The 18,878-nt window shown below is 39.7% G+C and overlaps 1 protein-coding gene across 5 annotated transcripts in view; it reads left to right on the forward strand.

Annotated features, from left to right (window-relative positions):
• Positions 1-18,878, forward strand: part of ZNF536 (zinc finger protein 536) — a 567,281-nt gene that overhangs the window by 370,658 nt on the left and 177,745 nt on the right. For all 5 annotated transcript variants that reach the window (XM_082232846.1, XM_082232848.1, XM_082232849.1 and 2 more), the window contains one exon: positions 16,465-16,617. In XM_082232846.1, coding sequence (XP_082088972.1) covers positions 16,465-16,617 — 153 coding nt within the window. The remainder of the gene's footprint in view (positions 1-16,464; positions 16,618-18,878) is intronic.

Genomic DNA, 18,878 nt, shown 5'->3' on the forward strand with positions numbered 1-18,878 from the left:
AATAATAGAAAGGAAAAAATAACTTGCAAAAGGTAAATTCTGCAAAGTAAATCTTGTCAGGTAAATTGCCATTTTCAAATTACTTATACATTATTTATATTCACAACAAATCCTGGAAATACCTTCCTTATCCTCCTGTGTTTTGTTACATTGCCCCAAAGGTGTTACTGTCCTGGTTTTCCTTTTGGCTACCTTCTGAATATGTTGCCTTCCTAACCTTCCTGGACGTGGCCTCCCTGACCTTTGTTTTAGTTCCTCTCTCCTGTAGCTGACCTTGATGACTGTCCTTGTGGACCTCAGGTCTTTTGGTTTGCTCTTTAATGTGTGACCTTCCTGACCTTGTAATGTTAAAAATAAATAAAACCACCCAGTGTGTTTCTTGAAAGCTTAGTATACCCTTATGTTTGCTACTGGAACAACAACATCATACATGTGTGATGGCCCCAACCCTTTGGAATTCCCACCTCTTGACAGACATTAGACAGGCACCATCTCTGTTGCCTTTTCAGCAGTTTCTGAAGACCTTCCTCTTCCACCAGGACTTCAAAAGAGAAACCTTTCCCAATCTGCACCAGAATTGTTTTTATTATTCAATTTCCTGTTGTTTGCTGCCCTGGACTCCTTTGGGAGGAAGGGAAGTACACCAGTCAATCAATCCCATAATAAGCAGAAGGGGATAATATATTAAGTATGATATGACACAGATTAGTGAAAAATGTTTTACAAATTGTACCACTTTAGGGTCATTTAGGACACCCCAATACATAACAGGGCTGGTTAAAATTTGAATCCAGAGTTTGAGTCAGTGAAGGAATAATTTAACTATGGATACTATTAAGCTCAAATGATAAGTCTTCATTCCAGTTACCTTCAGTGGAAGGGATGTTAAGTATCTTCCCAACTTTCCCATTAAAGCCAGTGAGACTTTGTGGATGGCAATATGCCCCTGAATGCCAATTTCTGGGAATCACAAGTTGGGACAGTTCTTCTGAGCTTGGATCCAACTTCTGAGATATCTACAGGCATCCAGTTGTCCACTGTGAGAGCAGCATGCTGGACTATTGGCCTGATTAAGCAGGATATTCTTGTGTTCTTAGGTACTTAACATCCCAAACTTTAGCTGGAAAGTGTCCTATATTAAGTGAAAGATCTGTTCTTTGTTGCACCAGTTCTATAGGCTACCAGACGTTGGTACCAGACGTCAGCAGCTGTTAGATAATACCAGAGGCCTGTTGGATCAAAACTGGAGCTAGAAAGCACATCCTAGGTTTGGCCCTGCACTTTGAGCTACTTTACACTTGAATCAATGCCAAGTTTCCCTCCAGATCACGTTTATCCAATCCTAATTTTGATTCTCCACATTTCCACATCAGTTTGGATTTATTTTTTTTAAAGAAAACTTTATGAAAATTCATCATGTTTTTAGTGCATTTTTTCCCTAAAATACACATTTCTTTAAAAACGAATTTTGCCTTATATACACATTTTTGCAGAGCTATTTCCAGAAATGTAATGCATTTTTTCTATATTATTTTTTACTAATACATGCATCATTATGCACATTTTACCCTAGTACATGCGTTTTTGTACACTTTACTTGGCTGGAGAATTATCTTGTGAAATTCAAAGAGTGCAAATTTCTTGTATTGTTCCAGAAAGTGTGAACTAGGTAGGTTCACCAGTAAATTGAATCTCTTTCTTGCTCATCCGCTTGTTTCCCCTGGTAGTCAGAGTTGGCTTTTGCCTTCAGATTGCCAGTTCTGTCAAGGGTTCCATGGAAAGAGAAACACATGCTCTCTGCTATACACCAGGTGCCTGGCTGAGCCAGCAAGATGGATGAAGTACCCAGTCCTTCGTACCTGTGTGTATCTGTCAATAAATATATACTGGTGTGTGCGCGCCTGAGTGTGTGTGCATGTGCGCAGGCTGAGATAAAAGCTACTGTTTTAGTGGCTGGATACACTAGAAGTATATGCAATTAGGCTGACTGACAAACATCAGCATACATTATTAGATTTAAAATTCACTCCTATAATTGCTGCAGGAAATTGACTGTATCTGCAAATCAGTCCTTGTGATACTTTGAAAATAGCATGTTTTATGTTTTCATTTGTTGCTCACAAAATGGTGTAGATCTACTTGGGGTGGGGGGGATATAAATCCCAATGCTATCGAGGCCACTTATTTCCTCATCTTCATACCTATGTGCCCAAATTAGCAAAAAAATAAAAATAAAAGAAAATACTCCAGTGTGAATCTAATTCATTTGTTCCTGCCAACAGAGACGGCTGAATTCTTGCAAAATTCAAATTTCTAGTCAAATTATGTTGTTTAGCCTCTCATGAATGATCTTCCTCCAGCTCTTGTTAAGTCTATTTAATTCCAGTGAAAATGCTCCAAGAGAGTGGAATCAAGTCAAGCATCAAAGCTGCCACCCATATTAGAACTAGGCCAAAATGTAGCTAAAAAGTTAGGTTTTCTTATAATTTTCTCTTTTTTCCAAGCTCCCTTTGAGATGCAGAATAACTTCTGAGAATATTCAGCAGTATACTCCCCAATTTTACTATTTGTGAATATGGTCAAATTGTGGGTGCAACTGTGGATCCATCAAATACATTTTAATATTGTTGTAAGAAACATGGATTCCAGCCCTCCTCTTTTAGCCCATTGTTTCTTTCACCCTTTGTTGTAAACTAACAGTATAGCCAAGGAGAAATTCCCTCAGAAGACAATTTTCTGGGAATTTTCTTCCTTGCCCCCAAGTACTGGAGAATTTCTCTTAAATCCACCTACAGCAAATAGAGTGGAAAATTTGTGGCAGCTATTTTGACTCAGCCATATCATATCTTGATGAAGATGTGTTATTCCTATCAATACTATTCATATCGTATCATCTTGTATGCACTTACAAATTCACTGTAGCTACTTAAAGTGGGAGGTGTATCAGGTCTTATTTTAAGTAATTGCTCTTCTGCAGGTCTGACCATCCTGTATGTGCCATTGCTCAGTTGGTGGCAAAAGGGCTAAATCCAAATGGTAATTAACCAGAAATGAGACTTTGGGGTCTGGGGGATAGTTGGATGAACTATTTCCTGCACATAGCTACAATTCCCAGAGTTCCCTGGAAAGAGGGATTGATTGCTAAGCCACTCTGGGAACTGTAGCTCTGTGAGGAGAATAGGGGTCTCCTAACAACTTTCATCATCCTCATCAAGCTACAGTAACCAGGATTCTTTAGGGAAAGGCATGACTGTTTAAAGTGACATGACACCGCTTTAAATGTATAGTGCAGATAGGGCCCAAGGTTAGAACCGGCTATTTGTTCGCAGAATCCTTGTACGTTGTTACGGTACTTGATGTGAATGGCATATTTCTCTCCCTTGTGAATCTCCCTTTTGTTTTTGTTTTTTTGAGATTAATCAGCAGCAGACATGCATCCCGGTAGTAGGACATCAAGGACTTAATTAAAGAGGGACTTCTGTAGGGCAACTCTTCCAAATTTGGTATCTGATCTAGCCTTGGCATCAAGAGAACAATGCTGGGTGAAAAATAAGAAGTAGTATTTATGAAGCTCCATGGTAGCCACTCTGCAAATGACAGTGATGTGAATATGTCACAGATAAGCTGCAGAAGCTGCTATAACCCTCGTGGTATGGGCTTTAAAGCCATCTGGTACCCAAACACCTGCTTTCAAATAACACTTCAGAGTACAAAAGATGATCCGTTTGGACAGCTTCTGCACTGAGAGAGATCTCCCCACTGGAATTTTCTCCAAATGAAATAAACAATCTGGATGAAGTATGGGAAGGACTAGCCTTATCTAGGCAATAATCAAGCTGCTTCTTCACATTCAACCTGTTGATCAAAACCATCCCAAGTGAATCTGAAATTTGGAGAAGGGAGCCTGGCAAGAAACCAAGCTGACTCTCATGGAAATTAGAAAGTTTCTTTCCAGAAGAACTTTGGTTGCAGCAGACAAAACTGTAACCCTTTATTTTATTTTTTCTTCCCGAATAAATGAGCATAGGGGGTTAATTAGGAGGCTTGAAGTTCACTTGCCACTTGTCAGGAAGCTGCATGAGTTTATTGACAACCAGACTTAAATTCCAAAGCACTGTTGCAGCAGCAGCCAAATCCTCTGTTCGGTGATTATAAATGGACATCCTCGGAAAGGTGATAGCTATTCAGTCACACTTTCCAAGAAAGCTGAATTGAGTCAGAATTAATTACGGTCATATGCCTTTTTATCTGACTCAATATCATGAATAATAACTTTGACTTCTATAAAACTTCCGTTTTAAAAACTGCATCCATTCTCCCTATTGATTGGTAACAAAGGGCGCCATTCAACTATGTTTTACTGAGAGTACACTCGTTAAAATTAATAAACATTACTTAGTTAGGGGCATTCATTTCAATGCATCTACTTTCAGTAAAATGTAGTTGAACATCATCCAAAGTTCCATAAAGAAAGTTAAGAAATTCACCAGGGATCCCAAGATCCCTATATTTGAATTATCTACAAGGCTTTTACATTAGGAAACATAGCTGTCTTACTAAGACTCAAGAACAAGATTCCTGTATTTCTAACCTGCCCTTTATTTTGGGATATTCTGGAAATGCATAATAATGAAGTGATGGATATCATCATTATTATATAACAAGTTTTTGTGGCTAGAATCATTCTCTGATAGGAAAGCAGAAACAACCAAACATGGTGCTTTCATCAGAATTTGTTTGTGTCATCAGAATTTGCTTGAGTCAATCCCTGACATCTTTTTAAAATGCTACTGTCAATTTGTAGAAACTGATTTTTAAATATTACAGCCCCCATTTGAAGGCTGCTGAAAAGTGCTTCTGCATGGTAGTGCAGGAGACGTAATATTTGAAAGCCACTTCTCTGAATGCGTAAGTCAGGGTTTCCAAATTTTAATCAGTTCTGAGTGCCATGGATCTTGTGGACTATATGGAAATCTGGAATGTGGGGTGAGGACACGTTCTAGGAACATGAGGAAGGGTAGCAATAGAGGAGACATTTGATTCTGTCCCCATTTAAAGGCAGACCCTGCCTAATTCGTACTTTCAGAAACAATACAGGAACCGGAACACAGCCATCATTTAGCAGTTGTGCTTCTCTGAATTTTGCAGTGCAGTTCTCCACCTAAGTAATGTGTACGAAAATGCATAGACCAAAGCGTACATTTCCAAGTGAAAATAACATATACAAATGAATTATATTGGAGGGAAACTGCTTTGCAAAAATGTGTGTGCGAGGCAAAATTGCATATCATCATCAGTGTAGGAGGAGGAATTCATACGAAAGTGCTGATGAATTTTCATGAGAACTTTAAAAAACAAACCTCAAACTGATGTGTAAATGTGGAGAACCGAACTTTTGTGTTAGGTACAGGGTCTCCATACCCTTCCCCCTTTTTCTCAGATTAATTTTATACAGACTTTGCTTTCAGAGCAGTTGGTACATTGCAAAACGAAGTGCCAGTGAGTCCTAGAAGGAGACAAAAGTCATATTAGTTCTTGGACAAAGGTGTGTTTGTGTGTGTGTGTGTGTGTGTTGTTGCAGCAGATTGCAGATGTGACACAGGGCACAATCCAGAAAACACTATTGGCACCTCATAGTTCAGAGAAAGTCCTGAAAGCAAGAGCCGGAATTTGTTAGCCTGTTTCCCTCTGAAGTCAGCCCAATTTTTAAATCTCAAATTACCGTATTTTTCTGTCTATAAGACGTCCCCATGTATAAGACACCCCCCCATTTTTGGGGACTTAATTTTAAGAAAATGAGGGGAGATGGCCCAAAGTTGTTGAGCTTCTCCCTCAATGCAACTGTGGGCAGGAAACACTCCCTAGAACGTTTCCTGCGCACAGCGGCATGGGGGAAATTGCGCTCCCACCAACTGGCTGGCTGGTGGGCACACCGCTTCCCCCCCATGCCACTATCTGTGTATTGGACGACCCCATTTTTTGGACACGATTTTTGAGTCAAAAAACCTTGTCTAATACACGGAAAAATACAGTATCATATGCAAAGTTTATTCAAATTTGTGCCATGAGTCTATGATCCAAATTGTTTAAGTACTCAGAAATGGCCTGGGCATTTAATAGCCTGTACTTTATCCCACTTTGTCTCAAGACCAGTACTCTGGTTTCCTTGAAATATATCGGGGGGGGGGGGAATCAATTAGACCTTACTTGAGGCTCTTTCCCACCATGTAGGGTTAAGCCTATCAGTGAGTGGTTAGAGGGTAGGACAAGTTTGTTTTCTTTTTCCTTTTCTTTATTTCCTTCCATTTATGTATTGTTAAGCAAAGTATTGTTGATTGAAATTATTTATACAAAATGGTTGCCTTGTGTTAATTAATAAGACTTCATGCTTTTTGTACAGTGCATATATTTCTTTCTTTAAATACAACTAAACCACTACCAAAAACTAGTACAATGTAATTGCTGATCATGTATCTCTTTGTTCTAGACACTTTTATAAAAGAGTATGTATTATGTATGATGTGACCTTCAAATGTCATGGATGTGTTGTGCAATAAACTGTCAATATTTGTGGTTATAAGGTACTAGATGACTTTTACAATAATTGGAACAGCTATATTAAAAGCTCCGATCACTCAGCTGGTTAAAGAGAAAGACACAGGCCAGTGTTCATGAGGGACTTTCCTTCTGCCAAACTGTTAAATGGATAGTATTGTAAGGTGTTTAAGGAGGCTTTTGTTTGTTTGCTTTAAAAAGAATACAGCAATTTCAGCATGGCTAGGAACAATAATTTTCGTTTCAGCAGGCACAATTTTCAGAACACGGTTTGTTCCTTAAGGGACCATGGTTGCGCCAACACCATGCATTTACACACATTTCAAGACACCCCCCCCCCCAAAAAAAAAATCAATCCTGGGAACTGTAGCTTCTTAAAGGTGCTGGGAATTGTAGCTCTTTGCCACATAAAGAGCTCAGTTCCCAGTGTTCTTTAGGAGCTGAAATGTGCTTTAAATGTATGGTGTATACACAGCCAAAGCTTTGTTTTTCTTTTGGAATAAAAAAGTTACAAATGATTTTTTGCACTTTGCCGCACACCTTAAAGCAAAATGAATTGGAGAATGGGAGAGGAAGGGTGGCATCTGGTTTCTGAATTATAATAATGTTTGGATTTTCACATACTTAAAAGAAATTAGGAGGGGCATGGGTTATCATTTGCCTTTACATCCTCCCTACCCTCTATCCTGCACAAACCCTTCCATGATGAACAGGAGCACAACTTCAAGTGAAGCCAGCTTACATTTTTCATTTGTTGATACTTTCAGATCACTATGCAGCAGAATCCAGTGTTTACAGTTCAGTCAAAGGGGCAAAGGCCATCACCTGCAAGTTACGTTAAGGGTCAATTGTGTATTCCAGACTTTGGGGAGACTAAATTTTGAAAAGTCATCTGAAACTGCTTGGCAACTTGACCATGAAACAAGCCAACAGATTACAATTTATAATACATGTTGTCCACTCTTACTCACTTAACCTCAATTCTGTCAGTTGCACAGTGGCTCATAGGATCCGACTAGAAGATCCATGCCCAAAATGTTGCTGTAGAAGCAGCAAGTAGCTGTTGGTACTGTTTAAGCTACCTTACTACCAGATCAAATTGATGCATCAGGTCTTTTTAGCCACCCCACTCCTGGAGTTTGTTCAACACAAAAGGATATCTCTTGCAAATCTCATACAATCGATATTACTCTGGGCAATTCAGGTTACTTTCCAATTCTCAGTCTTTTGACTAAGATAGGCATAGGCAAACTCAGTCCTCCAGTTGTTTTGAGACTACAACTCCCATCATCCCTAGCTAACAGGACCAGTGGCCAGGGATGATGGGAGTTGTAGTCCCAAAACATCTGGAGGGCTGAGTTTGCCTATGCCTGGACTAAGACATAGTACAGCACCTAAAATTTGCAAAGAAGTGCTTCAGATCTAGCAAATTACCCAAGAGAATCATGAAAAAGACTTTTAAGGCCTTTTCAGCTGCTTTCCTCCACACATTTGTGTGGGTGGGTGGATGATTTTAGTGTGCTGTTCCCAATAGTTGTGTGTATATTGTTTCCACACTATTCCAGATCATGTGGAAGCCTGTGGGTGTACACAGAAGTTCCCAACAACAAAGGGCATGGCATCGGGGCAGGGCCATGAGATGTGGTCCCACTTCCCCATGCACAACTAGTTTGTGGATGAGACCTTTTGAATAGGACTTTAAGCTGCTTTCATTAAACAAAAATGTATTGGTGTCTGTGTGTGGATAGGAGACTTTTTCATACTGATTTCTACCTGGTAGATAAGGTTGGCATCAGCCTGGAAATATATTTTCAAGGCCTGTTCCATTAGAGTAGGACCTTTATGCATAAAGGCCAGGAGTGCAGTGAATTAGGAGGCATGGAGTATGAAAAACCCTGCCTCGTTGAGTATTTGCTATACCAGTAAATATATAACTGCATCCTTCATTCAGCAAGTCTTGCTTTCCCAGTTACTGATAAATTGTTTAGAATGTTTCCAACTTCCTTTTCCTCATGCATGAGAAAACTCTTAGCTCACTTGCAGCCTGATAGTATTGACTATGATTATTTGAGGCTTCCATGTTGCTGCTGCTGCTCTGGGCTTCCATGAGTGCTTTTTCTATATGGAAAGTCCCATGCCTTCCCTTCCTTAAATCTGATGTGTTTTCAAAGCTAGTATATCTGACACAATTACTCAGAATGCACTTCTCTGAAAAGCAATGCAGTCTGGATCTTTTGTTTGCCTGTGCCATTCAAGTGACTAACAGGAAAATCTGAAGTCTATATTTTTCACTTACCAAAAGAGCATTTTCGTATAATCTTCATTTCTAATTACACAAACAGGACAGAGCTATTTTCTCCTCATTGGCAGGGCTCTGTTCCAAATCGACTCTAAAATAGCTCTTTGTTTCAACAAATTCTTTGCCGATCCATATTAATGCTTAACAGTGTAGCATGACCATACATGGTCACTTTAAAAAAGCACCCTAAATCCTTTGATAAAATAACAAAGGCAGCAACTTGTTAAAAGGCCCAAAATGCTTGTGCCTTTTTCAGAATATTTAATATAAGGTCGCTTCTTAAGTACCAAAAGCATTAGTTATGAGCAAGTAACTCTGACTTTAAAAAATGGAGGCGATGAAACATTTTTCGATTTCAAACAGCAGCTAAAAGCACTTTTTTTTTGCTGTTCAATACATCCAACCAGTGTTACATGGTTTTTTAAGGTTGTGTATTATCATTATAACTAAGGCTGTGTACACATTCTCATTCACTCTTGCTCCAGTGCGCTCCCAACACTGGTGTTTGAAGCCATGTACACATGAGGTTAGCCACAATCCATAGATAGATAGCCTGTAGTTTCTTGAGAAATACTATTGCATGATGTGTTTTCCCTCAAACCAGCTTCCATACAATCTGAAAATGTAAACTGTCAATAAGCTGAGGTGTGCACGTTTGAGACATCAGTTGTGCATGCCCAGATGACAGCTTCATTGAGTAGGGGTTTTGGGGGGTTGTAGGCCCAGGCAAAGCACATCAGGTGAAGACATTCTGCTCCTTCTCTGGTGTTTACAACAACATAAAAAACACTACTTAAAATACATAGGGGGTGGGCAGAATGACCTCACTGCATTATAAACTACTAATTTGTATGTAATCTAATTTGTACTTTCCACACTGGTCCTGAAAGACCTACATTGGCTCCCAGTAAGTTTCCAAGCACAATTCAAAGTGTTGGTGCTGACTTAAAAACCCTAAACATCCTCGGCCCAGTATACCTGAAGGAGCGTCTCCACCCCCATTGTTCAGCCCAGACACTGAGGTCCTGCGCCGAGGGCCTTCTGGCAGTTTCCTCTTTGCAAAAAGTAAGGTTACAGGGAACCAGGCATTCTCGGTAGTACCCTTCTAAGTAGTAGCGCCCACCCTGTGGAATGCCCTCCCATCAGATGTCAAAGAAATAAACAACTACCTGACATTTAGAAGACATCTGAAGGCAGCCCTGTTTAGGGAAGTTTTTAATGACTGATGTTTTAATGTATTTTAATCTTCCCCAGAGTGGCTGGGGAAACCCGGCCAGATGGGCAGGGTATAAATAAAATATTATTATTATTATTATTATTATTATTATTATTATTATTATTAAACTGATAGTATGCAATATCCAGTTTGTGCAACAGCCATTTTGCCAACAGGAGTCCCATTCTTAGTGTAGTAGGATTCCTGAATCCAACAAGTATCTTGTGTTTGCAAAAGATGTTGCACAATCCCTAGCACAATTGCTGACCGTTCATGCATTCCTGCTTATGTAGCAATGTCAGGATTCAAGCATCTTGCACAAAATTGTGTTGGATCTCACCCAGTGTCTATCCTTTAGAACTTATATCTTTCATAATGTTGTGAATAATGTTTGTGTGCCACCAAATATAATAGTGAAAATAACAAAATTGTGACTTCTTAGATCTTTCAAGATCAGACATTTCATAATAACTTTATCTCTTTCGCATGTTACTGTAAGTGGCTAATGAGGAAGAACCTTCACTTCTTGGGTGTAAAGCACTTCTGCATTATGCCCACAAGGTTTATGTGTGGCTCATCCTTTGCAAGTCAAAAGAAGGAAAAGAGTGAATGAGTCACTCACACTTCCTCTTTCATCACTACCTGCAACTTGCAGAAGAGCCTAATCAATATTTCTAAAGTTGAAAAGGCTATATAATTTTTCATTTCTACCTGGAAAAGACTTTTGGAAACACATTTCATTATAATTTTGATCTCAAAAGCATAGTAGAAGGAAATGAACTTGGATATTCCACACTCAATGCCAACTTCTATCAATTATCCCTTGAGGGTCCTCAATATCTCAAATCCCACAGGTCTTTGACCCACAAACATGGTTTTTCTACTGTCTATGTTTGTGCATGAACATTTGGAAGCTGTTGCAATCATACTCCCATAGAGCTTAATGTACTCCTACTATCCTACAGCCTGCTCCTTATAATGCCCACTGTACAAATATTACTTGGCTCCTTATATTGCCCCTTATATTGCCTGTAATCCAGATCTGTCACTGAGTCATGTGATGAGGGAACAACCAAAATATCTTGAGCTGTGGGAAATGCCGAAGAAGCATAATGAGAGTCTTCTACCTCAATGCAGGGACATCCCCACATAATACCACATTAGGGGCCCAATTTAGTATAATTATGAATTCAGTTCAAGTATAGTACAGTCTAATCTTGGGACATCTGCTCAATTCTATTTGCTTCCTGTGTTATGACTATAGTTGCAAGACCACTGAAGAATTTCATTTGTTTGCTTTTGTGTGCTTGATTTACATTTTGACTGTGCGGCTCTTCCCCTTTATTCCTTACCTTGTTTGAGGGCAGGGAGTGTTTAACAAACTAATCAATATAGTCTTTTCTCTAGTGCCCATTACATCAGGCCTGCCCAACTGGTGATCAACCAAGCCAAATACAGCTCACCACTTCTGTGTGGTGAATGGACTTGCAAAATATTAATAAGGGTGTGTGTGTGTGTGTGTGTGTGTGTGTGTGTGTGTGTATTACCAAGACAGTTGTCTATATTCAGTTTTGTTGCTTGCAGATCATGCCGGTCTACCCTATATGACAAAACTAGGAAATAATGATTTAACATTTCAAAGAGCTGAGGTTTAGAAGATCAAACGAACATTTCAAAAATCCCTGTCCTGCACTGATTCTTCAGTAAGTTCTTTCAATGCATTCAAGGAAGCTCCTGGAAGCAGTGGCGGAGCTTCATGCTCTGGCACCAGGGGGTGGAGAGCAGGTGGGGCCAGGCTGGCGTGCATCCCAGGGGCTTGGCGCTCCACCCGTAGGGACGTGGCGCGCCGCCCATGAGGCACATGGTGCCCAGCATGGGCGGGGGGCAGCCACGATTGCACCCCGCCAGGATCGCGCTGCCAGGGGCGGTGCACTCCCCCTGCACGCCTCTTCCTCCGCCAGTGCTTGGAAGGAATGGAAAGGCCTTGAGATGCCTCAGCTGCTAATCTAATACTAGTTGCTTTGTCTGTTTCTGTTCGTATTATTGCCTGTTCATATTTTAAACATATTTTACACAGGCTTTAAACACCCCTGTGCTGATACATGGATATTTTCTTGGAATAGCTCGCACTGTGTTAGTAGGGGTATTTAAAATTGCTGCCTGAATTACTTAAATAAGAGTGCAATACTATACCTGCTTATTCAGAAATATGTCCCGCTTTGTTCAATGGGGGCTTACTTCCTTGTAGCTGTGTTTAGAATTGCAACACAAATCATCATCATCATCATCATCATCAACATCTTTATCATCTGATTTGTATATTTGTATGCCACTTTTCTGTACTTAGAACTATGCTCAAAGCAGCTTACAACATGAAATGATTTACATAATTACAAAAGTAGTTATAAGCAATAAATGAAGCACATCATAAATAAATTGAATATTGGGAGTGAAAGTACTGAATTCTGTGGAAAGAGAATGATGAAAAGTTACAAACCTGTAGTATTCATTGACCACGTAGAGCTATTCATTCAGGTAGCTGCAACTTCCAGCAATTTAGAGAAGGGGGTGTATTTATGTGAAAGAGAAACAGAGAGACAGGCCAAAAGAAAGCCCTCAACGCAGCTTTAAAACCTCATGAATGTGCTCTCTGTGGGGGAAAAAAGTCCTTATAGGTATGGCCCCACTGGAGGAGCTATCTACTGTATGTCTACTTAAATCTAAAGGACAACTCTTCAGACCACCCACACATTGCGCTGCCTTGTTGTTTTCAGTTTGGTTTTTCGGAGGGATTAGTTTTAAACTCCGCAGCCTTCTAGCTTCACCAAAAGAAGAAGGAGAAGAGGGGGGGGGGAATCAGTTTTGTGTAAAGTGAAAATTAGTCTCTTAAATCTGCAAAGCGAGCTGTTTATCTTACAAATTTATTCTTTTTTTTATTGGGCCACACATACCCTAGATAGAAAGATAAAAGAGAAATGTCTAACAAGCTGTCATTAAGAATGACATCTAGCAAAACATAACTAGTACTTTTATTCTGTAAATTCATCATGAGTGGCTTGTTAGCTTTAGCTATCTGTTGATATGGGGTGTCCGCCTTTTTTGCACTCTGTTTATCACAGTCAATATATATATATATAATTGCCTTCACACAGGCACAGTTTTGCACCACATATATGCTTCCTATATCCCAGTTTTGCATCTCAGTGTAGTTTTGCACCACATATATGCTTCCTATATCCCAGTTTTGCATCTCAGTGTAATTTTCTCTCTTGAATTCCATATGCAATACTGTGTAAATACTGCGACAATTAGAAGTCCTTGAGGAATTGAGAAATATAAAATAGCCTCTCTCCATGTCTGCTTGAAAGACCACATAGATTCTGCATTATGTTACTCTTAAATCCTGTGAATAATTAAAAATGTCTGTTGCTAGCTTTCTAACATATACTTTGTGTTATAACTGGCTAGCATTTCAAGCAGAACACTCAGAGAATCTTAATCAGCCATATATTTATTTTATTAACTTATTCACTTTTATCTTAAAAAACAAACCTAAACTTATTCTTGTTCAGCAAAAGTTCATGACTATCTGTGATTCCTCCAGTAGGTGTTTTAATCACATGACATAACTGGAAAGGCATTTGTTTTCATTTTAATTTGTTATTTAAGAAACCTATACATTAAGTCCACATAAGTATCCCTTTGCTGTATTTCTTGTTACCAGTTCTCTGTCTCTCTGGTTCAAGGCAGAGGTTCTACTCCCCACCCCCACCCCCTTCATGCCTTGACTCATTCCTGTCGTTTGGTGTCACTCTAAATACATCTCCAGTTAGGGATTCAGTTCACATTTAATGGGGAGCCCACCTATTTCGCACTTTCTGATACAATATGTGAAATGCAATACAGCTGTCCTTCGAAATGTGCACTTCTCTGAATTTTGCAATGCAGTTCTCCAGCAAAGTGATTTGTGCAAAAATGCATGGACTAGGGTCAAGTATGCATATTAAAAAATTAGTGCAAGCAGCACACACAAATACTTTATTTGAGGGGAAGTTGCTTTGCAGCTATGTGTACATATTAGGAGAGATTCGCACTAAAATGCTGATGAATTTTCGTAAGGACTTCAAAAAGAATGCAAATAATTATAACAACCATTCTTCTCTTGGTGCTGTACTGAGGACCCAGAAAGGCAGAGCTGGGAGAGACTAACTCCTCCCAGCTCTCTTGACCCAGGTCTCAGGGATGCAAAGCAAGTTGGCCTTCTTACCTATGATTAAATCATAGATCTATTTTGACTCAACCTGGAATTCAGGAACAGACCTGTGGACAAACTGGTTAAGCCTACAAGGAACCTTTCAGAAAACAAAACCCAGAAGAGTGAAAAGGCACGTAATATCTAACAGTTCTATTCTTCAACCCACCTAAAAAAAAAACCCTCCCTCATCCCACCTCTTCCTGGGTAATAGGGTCATTCCACTCTCTTCTAGGCTATTTGATGAATTTCCTATTGGTAACATTGCCAATGAAAAATGATTCAATAGAAAGCCTTCACAGTCCTAGCTGAAAACAAACACAAAAGAAAACTTTGCATATCCACAACTAAAATATAAAAAACCCCACCTGCAGCCAAAGCACGCTGCTCTCACCCCCTTCTCTTCTTCAGGGACTGTCACACATTCCTCTTGATTACTTCTGAACACACAGGTGAGAAAATCACCACCAGCACACCAGCACTTTCAGAAGAAAAGACACTTCTTAGTGTTCTCCTTTCCCATTTTCAGAATGAGATGAATTAATTCAGACACAGCTGAAAAATCAGTGGAAAGAACTAGAGGGAAAGTGCCCCCAACCCTGTGTGGGGTATCTATCTCTGGAGGCCTAGGGAAAATCCATTCGGAATCTTCCCATTGCCACAGTGAGGTTTTTATTCAGGCTTAAGTGTCCAGGTAAATTACCATGGACATTCTCTGGGATTATGAAGACAACTCCCGTCATAGAAGGTGAGCTGGATCATTGATCCAACCAGCTTCGTACTGTCTACTCTATGAATGAGTAACCTGTGGTTGTCCTGACCTTGTTGGATGCCAACTCCCCTTAGCTCAGCCAATGGTCAGGAATGATGGGAGTTGTAGTCCAGCAACATCTGGGGGACCAAAGGCTAACCACCACTGGCATACACTGACTAGCAGCCAGCTTCCAAGTTTTGAGGCCAGAATCTTTACCAACCCTATCATGGTGGTTCAGCCAAGGACTTTTGCATGCAAGTGGCTTGGCCACTAAGTTGTATTCAATAGTCTGCTTTTGGTTTCCTTTTCATGCTCCTTCCAGGCTCAGCCAGTCTCAGGCCTTGATCATTTAATTTCCTGAAGTCTTATGTTCATGTCGGACCAGGACCTGGGAGACCTGGGTTCAAACCCCTACTTGGCCATGAAGCTCATTGAATGACCTTGGGCCAGTCACTGCCTCTCAGCCTAACTTACTTCACAGGGTTGTTTGGAGGATTAAATGAGATGGGTGGAGCCATGTACACTACCTTTAGCTCCTTGGAGAAAAAGGTGGCATACAAATGCAATAAATAAATAAATAAAATATTGGGAAATCAACTGTTTTGGACTGGACAAAATTCTCACACTCGCAACCCAGGAATCATCTACCCCCACATGTGTGATATAATAGTGACAGCATTCTCATAGAGAGCTATAACTTGCTATGGTTTGTGGGCAGCCGCAAGTGTAATTTCAAACAATTAGAACAAACATTGGGTGCAATTATTTCTTGAGTACCTTTAAGTCTCCTTGATTTCACCGTGAGAGATTTACGCTTGTGCTTACTCTCCCTCTTTTTTTTAAAAAAAAACCAACTCAATCCTTTTTAATGAATTACGAATGTAGAATTCCTCCATCTCCTTGACATTCTATCTATTATCATTAGTAGTAGTAATAATTATAATAGTCTTCTCAGCACTGAAAACTTTCAACAGGGACTTCTATTTTGCTCTGTATATCTTTGCATATTGATTAACAATGAACCAAATTCAATGCAGCAAAAAAAAAAATCTTTAAAAAACAAAACTTTTTTTAGGATGAGAAAGTACTTAATAGGAATGAAGCAAAAGAAGAAATCAAACCAGCTGCTGACACAGCTGTTTCTTTTCTTGTCTAATTCAGTTCAGTATAAAGGTACCATATGCTGCTTAAAACGACGATGGGGAAGATGAAATAATTTAAGAGAATAACAAGAAAATACATGAATTGTCAGCATTCTGTCAGATTTAAAGAATGAAACAGACAGGTGTAGTATTGACATGTTTAGCTTTGTGTTGTGTTAGCAGTTTGAGTGAGAACAACTCCTTGACATGTGCTGAAATGATGTGAGAACACTCTCTATATTTCAGATATCGGCGACGAAGCTGGGAGATCTGCCGGAGTCCAGCAACCAGCTTTGCTGAGAGACAGGAGCCTTGGGTCTGCTATGAAAGACTGCCCTTACTGTGGGAAAACTTTCAGGACATCACACCACTTAAAAGTTCACTTGAGGATACATACAGGTGAGATCTCCCTGTAGCATAGCGGATGTTTTATAGGGGAGAAACTAATGCACATATGGTGTTGTATTGATGTGTGGTTGCTATGAAACTGAACTGTGAACCGAGAAATCCCCAGTTCAGTTCTCACCTGCCATGTATTCAGCACAAGCAAGAACCCAGAATGTCACCAACACCCCTGGCATTCTGGAAATGACAGTATGGATCTACCTTTGAATTGTTAGGATTGTCAATACAAAGGTGTGAAGCACTCTGCATTTTTTTAAGAGTGCTGAGCCAAATCTTCAGGAGTTTAGATTTTCACCCTGAGTTTCCCGTGCTCAGAAAAGGATAGTCTTGTGTTGAACAGTTAAGAATATCAAATGTGTTTCTTTGTTCATTTCCTGGGCCCTAATCAGAGCACAGACTTGTGCAAAGGTGCCCAAAGGCTGTTTTTTACAAAATAGTTTTTGCTCCAGGAAACTCTGTAGCCGCAAGCTATCCCACAGGGCACAGCTCAGGGAAGCTCCTAGCGAATTAGCTCAGAGACTGCACAGTTCCCTGGAGTCTCCAAGCCAGCTTTTCACACACTTCCTTCTAGTGTCAAAGACTTGGAATGGGAAATGGGCAATTTTTTGTAACGTATTACTGCAACATTAACGAAAGCAAAAATGAAATTAAAAAGGTGCTTTTGTCTCAGCTCTAGAAATGCTATATGAAGTGTTTACCATGAATAAAAGAGTGCCAGTTTGAACTTTCTTAATAAACACACAAACCATATTTATTTTATTTATAAAACTTCTATACTGCTATTCTGTTTGGAAAATATACAGAGCAGTGTGCAATAATAGCAAAAATGTTTACATTTGAGAACACACATGCAAGGCATTAAATGCGTAAGGCAAAAATAATCAAGGCAAGAAAAATCACCAAGGAATAGCTCCAAGGCATTCATAACTGATGGTTGCCTATCCCCAAAGAAAAGTAGTCTGCTGCACTTTGCCATGTTTTCCACAATTTTCAGAGTTCCTTGTCTGGGTATGATGTGCAATCTCCCAGAATCGTATTAGGGCACCTGTTTTCTAGGTAAAAAAGAAGTGCTTTTAATATGATGATTTCAGGGCTGACTCAGCCCTAACTTTATGGGTGTCAGAATTACAGCAGCATATCCCAGTTCCATAGCACTCCGGTGTTATTAGTTAATAAGCACCCAGAAAACACAAGGAAATACTTAACAAACTGCCAAGAAAATTATTATTTATTACATTTGTCAGTGACTTTATACAAGGAGAAATTCTCAAAGCCGTTTGTTAAGTTAAAATGCAACAAATAAAAGCAATTTAAAACCAGAAAAATATATAGTATGTAACAAAATGAACCATAAAAAATACACAGAACTCTCCTCTAGTAACCTATTGATAAGGACAAGTCCTACCCACTCCTCTAGAAGACAATCACTACCGTAGGAGGCAACTTAATTACCAAAGACCTGATTTAGCAAATCAGCCTTAGCTTGGTGCTGAAAGACTGATAAGCATGGTAAGACCATTCCACAGACTGGATGGTGGGGGAACCATTGAAAATGTGTAGCCACCCTCTGCATCTCAATCTGGATACATGGAGAAGTACCTCTGATGAGGACTACAGGGTCCAGGCTGGTCCAGATGGACAGGATTTCTTTTTTCCAGTGGTTCATTGCACCACACAGTGACACAGTTACTTCCTACAGCACTGTCACATCAGCACAAAAAGTGGTGGGGCCTGCATAGGAAGTAAGCAGGTCTAACCACATGGGGGTTTTTCATGTCGGAAACCATGACTGGAGCAGCTCCCATGCTGTGAGTATCATAACAATTAAATAAGGCCTCCGTGTTGATACTTTGGAAAAGCTTGCATAGCAAGAAAGTCAGCAATCATTTATTTAAATGCTCAAAGAACTGCCCACCATTGTAGCTTCTCTAACAATGTAACAAATTTGTAAACAGCTTGGCTTTGGAAGTATGGCGATGAGCTGAAACATATAATACAAAATAAATCCCAAAGCATTTATTGGAGGTACACTAGTATAGTTGAAAAATACATGTGTGAAATATATGAAAGACATGTGTTTAGGTGTATGAATTATTTGACGTGATATAGATGTCTGAGGTCAGAACGTGAAATTGATTGGCAGTTGATGCAGAGCAGCCAGTGATGCTGAAGGCTTGCAAGCTGTTAAACAATAAATCTTAATCAGAAAGGACAGAATAAATGTTTAATCCAAGATTCATGGATGGAAATTACTT

The sequence above is a fragment of the Podarcis vaucheri genome (assembly GCF_965113315.1).
Source record: "Podarcis vaucheri genome assembly, chromosome: 7".
NCBI classification, from domain to species: Eukaryota; Metazoa; Chordata; class Lepidosauria; order Squamata; family Lacertidae; genus Podarcis; species Podarcis vaucheri.